Genomic DNA, 7,747 nt, shown 5'->3' on the forward strand with positions numbered 1-7,747 from the left:
CACGAGGCGATGTGCTAGTAAGGACGCTGGCCTCAAAGTGGGTGGATTTGGAGGCGGTCCCACATCGATTGAAGAAAGGAAAGAGTGCCACCGAAGACGCTGGGCCTCGAAAGACAATATCTGCTAGCGGTGTATCTGGGCCGTTACAAAATTAATAATGGTCGGTGCAGTTGCCAATTTGCATGGGTACTTGAGAAAAGGGATGTTTGCGGAAATAGAGGAAAATAGAGGGACCAAAACGCAAGAAAAGAAAAAAAGAAGGTTCAGAATGGAGGGTTAACGAGGGGAGAAAGGAGACAAGAATGTAAATACACAGAACCCAGTCAAGGTCCGCACATGCACCTCCCTGATTGACTGTTGAATGCTCACGTGGCTGCCACGTCACCCCTTCTTCTCCTTCCTTTCCCTCTTGAGATTTCCAAAACAGAGCTGTCTCTGTTTCCTTCCCTTCCCTTTTTTTTCTCTCTGTTTTTTTCTTACTGCATTTCGAGATCTCTCTGAGTCAAAACAGCCCATAAATAGAATCTTTAATGATTCCTTTCTTCGTTGAATTCAAAGCTAAACCCATCTCCCCCTCGCCGGAACTTCACCTGAATCTCTGCAACAGCCACCGTCCGAACAGGTAAACTCTTGACCAGTTTCTTCAATTTATTGAGCTTTTGTTCTTGTTTTTCTTCGATTTCGTCCTCTCTTTTAGTAAGATTTGTGGGTTTTCTTTCCTTTTTTCTTTTGGAATTTGGGTTTTTGAAGATTAAATAATGTCATGGCCAGAGCAGAAAACAGAGGAGATATGTAAGATTAGAAAACGAAGGTGTTCTTCGTCGTCTTCTTCTTCTTCTTCTACTTTGGTCTTTAAATACAGATTCAAGAACACACCCACGTGGAAAATGAGCACAAAATCCCATTCATCCAACCGGTCGCCGTCGTGTTCTGTCGCCGGCGGCGGCAGTAAAGGGAAAGAAGCCTCTGTTTCAGTCTCTGTTTCAGTGTCAGCTCGGAATCATTCCCAGAAGTTGAAGAACAATATGGATATCATTGAAGATAAACAAGAGCTGATGAAAACCCAGGATTTTGTTTCCCAGATCTCGCATTCGTGCTTATCAGATCCGGATCCGTGTTTCAATGACTCAAATTCAAAGGTGAGTTTTTTATTTCGATTATGAATACTCTGTTTTGGGAATTGTGTTGTGAAATGGAATTGGATTTGGGTATTGAAATCTGAGCAAGTGGGGTTTGATTAAATGAATTAAAATCTTCCCAGAAAGTTGAAGGTGACAGAGTTCACAGAAGAAGAACATCGGCATCTTCTATGAGGCTTGGAACAGGGGAGGCCAATTTTCATGGCAATCACTGTTTAATAGAGGTACCCATCCAACTTGGGTTGCTATCATTTTCATATAGATACGATGAGACATAAAGTTATTCATTGAATGCAGATTGAAAATCCAAGTAATCAGGGAAGAACAGCTCGCCGGAAGACAAAATTCATGCTGAAAACACGTTTAAAGGAAGTGGGTAATTGTCTAACAACATCAAAAGAGCTTATAAGAGTATTAAACCATGTTCTAGCTCATGAAGACAACGATCAACACCGTCCATCATCAATTTCACCACTGATTACAGCTTTAAAATTAGAGATGGAGCGAGCCAAGGCTCGTGTTGATCATTTGATTAAAGATCAAAGCTTTCATGGCGATGAAATTGAGATTGTAATGAAGCGATTTACAGAGGAAAAGACAGCGTGGAAGAACAGAGAGAGAGCTCGAGTTCGTAGCTCCATTGCTTCAATGGCGGATGAGATTGAGATTGAGAAGAAGCTTAGAAGACAAGCTGAGAGATTGAACAAAACAATTGCTAAAGAACTCGCTGAAGCTAAAATTTCACTTTCTAAAGCGATGAAAGATCTTCAAAGGGAGCGGAGAGCTAAGGAGATATTCGAGCAAATATGCGATGAATTAGCTAAAGGGATTGGAGAAGACAGAGCTCAATTCGAGGAGTTTAAGAAGGAATCTGCTAAAGTACGAGAAGAAATCGAACAAGAACGTGAAATGCTTCAATTGGCTGATGTTTTACGAGAGGAAAGAGTTCAGATGAAGCTGTCGGAAGCGAAATATCAATTTGAAGAGAAGAACGCCGCCGTGGAACGGCTGAAAGACGAGCTGGAAGCGTTTCTGATAACCCAATTCCGTCATGAAAACAGGGAAGAAGAAGATTATTCCGGCAAGATCAAAGAATTGGAAGCGTATTTGAAGAAAATAAATTTTGGGTCTGTTCAAGAACACCTTGAAGGAGATGGGAAGATTGAAGAACAGGAATGTTCAGAGGAGGACGACAGCGATCTTCATTCGATTGAGCTGAACATGGATAACAACAACAAGAGTTACAGATGGAGCTTTGTTCATGGAGGATCTAAAAGGAACTCATTTGAGAAGGATCAAATCAATGGAAGAAAGTCTGTTTCAGAGAAGATTCAATGGGGAAGCATTTGTTTGAATCGAAAAGCTTCGAATGGCTCTAAAAATGGCGAATTTGTTGGTCGGAAGAGCCATGAAAGTACAGAGAGATTGGAGTGGGAGAGATTTACAGAGGTTTTTGAAAATGAGGGAGACAATGGAAGTGCAGAGAAGAAGAACACTAAATCTGGGAAGTGTCTTAGAGACATTCTGTTTCCAGGATTTGTGGAACCAAATGATGATGTTGGGATTGCTGGCAATGTGGAGATGGATGAAGCTTCTTGATTTGGAAACTTCTTTGTTCTTCATGTTCATATTCATATGTAAATAGAGTTGTATACACCCACAAATTCGTGCAAATCCGATATATTTTGTTATACGATTTCATCTTTAATTACCCGTCTGTCGTTTCGATTTGAAACTCTTTCAAATGTTCTAGAGATTGGTCGTTGGATTCTGGGCCCACTCCTACCGAGAAAGAACAAAGTGGATCATGTTGAGAATTGTTAGGACAGGCGATCATGAGTTTATAAGTAAGGAATACATCTCTGTTGGTACGAGATCTTTTGGAGAACTTATGTGTAAAGTGGGCAATATCATATCACTGTGGAGAGTCGTGGTTACTAATGGATCATGCATGAATATTGCTTGAATGACAAAGGAGGAGACATCATCGGGACAGCGCGGTCGAGGATCAAACTAATAAAGAAGCAAGAGCCCAAGAACACACGCATTGAAATTGAGCCCAAGAGTTGACCCAACAATTATTGTAACATATACATATAAACATTTACTCTCTTTGACTTCTTTGTTTTCTTTTTTACTTGTTATAATTACATTAGCTCACCGTAATCGATCGAGTACTTGAGATTGGTACCACGAAAAACTCCCCAATAGCATCGACTCGAGAAAGAAAATGTAGGGTTTCGTTCTCGTTGATTAGCTAGCCTCTACTTGAGGAAAAGGTTTCGTAGTTTTGTCCATAAGGTAAGTAATATCTATCCCTCGAGAACCAGTTAAAGCTGAAATGGTATTGAATTCTAAAGCTATTGAGTCATAATGACAAACAAATGCAACCAAGTTAGAGAACGATTGCTATTATCATTATAACAGCTCAAGCCCACTACTAGTAGACATTGTCCACTTTGACCCATTACATATCGCCGTCAGCCTCACGGTTTTAAAACGTGTCTACTAGGGAGAGGTTTCCACAATTGTGAGGTCCTACATCGGTTAGAGAGGGAAACAAAACATTCCTTATAAGGGTGTCGAAACCTCTCCCTAGTAGACACGTTTTAAAATTATGAGACTGACGATGATACGTAACTAACCAAAACGGATAACATCAAGAGGGGATTCAATTGCTTGAGGATTGCATAGACACCCTGATTTTGGATGGAGGGTAAGAGTATAACATCAAGAGGGGATCACGGGGTGCCTTCTTGTCTATGTTGCTCGACAAACAACTCAAAGACCTACCCTTTATTGGAGCTTTCTATTGTATATTGTACATCAAATGTGTGAATAGTTGTGCAATCCTAATAACCTTTTTTAGTACTGTGTTTGTGTACGTGTTGCGACCGTGAAGAGGACTAGGGCAACTAGATTGCATTGTTCCCGAGCGAGGACTCGATGGGCAACCACAAATAATGGCTCGAGTGCTCGAGTGATTAGTCTTTTCACTTTTTACCCATTTTGAAGTGACATAAAAAGAATTTGGATATGAAATTGATGAATTATGAGACGCACACCATTCTTGGGAAAAAAAAAAAAAACACTTAGAGCTTTCAATATCTCCATGTATTTTCTCATTAAATTGCTGTCATTTCTTGGTGTCACATTTATTTGCAATACACCCTTCTCTGAAAATAAAAATTATTGTACCGTCCCCAATTTTAGTAGCCTACACGTCCTTGCGCTTCAATAACTTTCTACCCCACAAACTACTTGTGGCCAAATATTGTTTTTCGACTACGTACAAAGTTTCAACCCATGCATAACTGACCGACACTGTTAGGAACTACAGACCTCCACAATGGTATGATATTATTTACTTTGAGCACAAACTCTCAGGGTTTTACGTTTGGTTTTCCAAAATACCTCGTACCAATAAAAATGTATTCTTTACTTATAAACTCACGATCAACCGAAACAATTCTCAACATATTCGTTACTTATAAACTCATTACGGGTATAAAAGGTTTTGCACTAATTTCGGGCGAGTTTGTAAAAGGAGAAGGGGACAGGACATGCATTAAGGTTTGTTTGGAGTGATTATTAATGTTTACGAAATACAATGTTGTTTGCTAAAGGTTCTGTGTCAGGACATGCCCTGTTTCTAATTGCAACGTTGTTCATTACTATCCATTTAAATCAATACATGTTACAAACAACAAAAGGCCTGTCCAACAATTAAACGCATCCTTCAACATTACTATAGTCCATGTCTTTGAACAAGCTGTCCGGTTGCGTTTTCGGCGCACCCCTGCCCCGGTTACTACTTCGACCAACCCACTACCCTGAATTGTCTTCGAGCGGTTGAGTTCGAATCGAATTTCGATATCATGCTCATACCCTTTTGTGTCGAGGATCATTAGAGGAGGAGCCCCATGTTAGCTAATTAAAAGAACGATCAAGTAAGAAATATATCTCTATTGGTCATACCAGTGTCGAGGTTCGTGATTACTAACATTCTATACTTTTCAGTAATAATTGTTTTTACTTTCCAGTAATAATTGTAGAGCTGTGATTCAAATTAAGCTCGTACAAAGTACTATCTTGTCTTCATGTACTTAAATTTCCCTTAACGTCGTTTATTGGTTACTCTAAAACTAAATTGAAATTGAATTTTATTGTTAATTTTAAATAATGTATATACAAAAATAATTTTTTAAAAACTATTTAAAAGGTAATATTTTAAAATATATATTAATATGGAATTGAAAATTTTAATTAATATATATTTTACAAATTAATATTTTTATTTTATTAAAAACACGATTTTGAATCAAAATAATTAAAAATAAATAAATAAATATTTTAAATTTATGTTCTAACTAATTGTAACTGTATGACCCTACCATTCTGAAAGCGGTAAGGACAGAGTGGAGTGGGTTGGGCCCTGTTCTTTTTACTTCTTTATTTTATTATTATTATTTATTTTTTTACTTTGTTTCTTAATTTTAAATAATTTTATTCTTCATTACTCGTCTACCTGTGTAGGTCCTAGTCTGTCTTCGAGATTGGTTTATGACGTCATAACATTAGCCTTGACCCGTTCCTACACTCAATAGAAGTGTTCATCCTAAACCACCTACCTGCATAGTCCATAATCTCTTACAATATCGATTTACGGAGTTGCGGTGTCGGCCTTGACTCGTGCCTACGCTCAATAGGGGTTCTCATCCTGACACCTACCTGTGTAGTCCCTAGACTGGTTTACAGGTTCGCCGTTTGTACACTCATGTAGTCTAGAGTGCTTAAGAACTTACCTTACCTCCGTATCTTCCTCGTTCTTTGATGGTTTTGAATGATTCAAAAGTCCAAAGTGCTTTTCCTTAAGGTTACGAGAAGATTTTGTGAAGGAAGCTTGGTCGGAATCAAACTCCTTGTGGCCGAAATCGAGTTGACTTTGACCATTTTTCCAGTTTTTCACTATTTTTCTCATATATATATATATATTTTAGTTCGAGACTTTTCCAAGCATTTTTCTCTCCTAGATAATCTTAAAATTTGATCTCTAAAACTCTCAATAAAATCCCGAAGATTTCATAAAAAATTTAATTCTCAATCTAGAAAGAGTTCTCGACGAGAGTGAGTAGAGGGAACTAATGACTATCCATATTTAGTTTTCGTGAAATACGATATCAGATCATGTATATGAGATTACCAAAGATACATAAGGAACGATATCAATGTTGGATTCCGGTTTAAACATCGAAACGTATCGAAAGTCGATTGCTCGGGTAGCGGTCTTACATGAATTGATACACATGAAGCACAGAAAGCAACAAAAAAAGTAGAATGATTGAAAGAAATAAAAGAAGGAAAGCACCGAAATGTTAGGTGATTATAAGTGGTGCATTGATAGTCTCACTGAAATTTGTTTGGAATAGGATATGAACTTGAAGAGGGTTGTTCGTTCGTAATTGGGTGATGACATGAATGTGCTCGATGCATTGATATCCACTGGGCCCTCTCTGATTATTATCTGTGTACCTTTGTGCCCCAATTTTGTGTGTTTTTAATACCCATTTCCCTCGCCCTTGCTATCTTCACTTGCTTGCCTTGCTATTCAACGCATCACAGGCACAACCCTCTCACTCAAATTCAAATTGCATTTTCTTTTTTTTTAAACTTCTTCCTCATAATACCCTCTATTTCCTTGTGAATTGTAGGTTAAAAATGAGCAAGAGACCGAGAAGTAGCGAGATCGAGGTCGCCTTGAGAGTGGACATGAACCGCTCGCCAACGACCTCGTCGATGAGCATGTTTGGAGGATCAGAGTCGGGATCGGGATCGGATGTGTCGGTGGAGAGTTCTTGCTTGTCGTTGTGGGATGGGGAAGTGGAGGAGGACGAGATGATAGTAACGAGATCGATGATGCTTGTCGGGTGTCCGGGGTGCTTCATGTACGTGATGCTGACCGACAAGAGCTCCCAATGTCCCAAATGCAAGAACAATGTGTTTCTTGATTTCTTCAACCAACAAAAACATCATGCCTAGCTTCCTTATAGCTCAAACAAACCTCTAATTTTGTATGTTTGCTTTGTTTTTGTTGCGTTTGGTTGGTATGCGTAATCTAAGCCCGAGTCCGCTCGAGTCAACTCAAGTCAACTCGGGTCTATGAATGAATTGACTAATAATCCTTTCTTTCTCCCTTAGTTCTTGCCCTTGCAGCTGTCTGTGTTTACAGATAACAACTTTTGAAATGTCATTAAGATATTATTTTTCCTTTTTCGGGTAAGTTTATAAGCGGAAACTATAGAAACGCATGCATGTTTGAACGTTTAAGTAGATTACGTGTTCTCGATGAAAGAGTATAGAAGGAGGAAGAGATTGATATGCATTATTGATGCATATTGAATGGAAGAAATAAAGGCGAGGCATGAGTCACGAGAGTAGCAATGAATAATGAACATAGAACTCAATAATATTGATCATACAAAACCCACCATTTATGCGCGGTGATTAATGAATCTACTATTTTTTTCCTTTAAACTACCACCTATATCTATATCTATATCTATCTATCTATATATATATATATATATATATCTCGATAGATTTTTTTT

At 38.5% G+C, this 7,747-nt stretch overlaps 1 protein-coding gene across 4 annotated transcripts; it reads left to right on the forward strand.

The window, feature by feature from the left end:
• Positions 1 to 462: 462 nt before the first annotated feature.
• On the forward strand, positions 463 to 2,850 carry LOC111795779 (probable DNA double-strand break repair Rad50 ATPase). Of its 4 annotated transcripts, none has more exons than XM_023678360.1 (4): positions 463 to 622; positions 863 to 1,139; positions 1,262 to 1,363; positions 1,437 to 2,850. In XM_023678360.1, exons 1-4 carry the CDS (start codon positions 531 to 533, stop codon positions 2,736 to 2,738), a joined length of 1,773 nt encoding a protein of 590 aa, XP_023534128.1. In that variant the 5' UTR covers positions 463 to 530; the 3' UTR covers positions 2,739 to 2,850. The 4 variants fall into 4 exon arrangements, with proteins under 4 accessions (XP_023534128.1, XP_023534127.1, XP_023534129.1 ...); XM_023678359.1 differs by having other exon boundaries at positions 542 to 622; positions 751 to 1,139; XM_023678361.1 differs by having other exon boundaries at positions 542 to 622; positions 777 to 1,139.
• Positions 2,851 to 7,747: the final 4,897 nt, after the last annotated feature.

This window comes from Cucurbita pepo, chromosome LG05 (assembly GCF_002806865.2).
Source record: "Cucurbita pepo subsp. pepo cultivar mu-cu-16 chromosome LG05, ASM280686v2, whole genome shotgun sequence".
Taxonomy (NCBI): domain Eukaryota; kingdom Viridiplantae; phylum Streptophyta; class Magnoliopsida; order Cucurbitales; family Cucurbitaceae; genus Cucurbita; species Cucurbita pepo.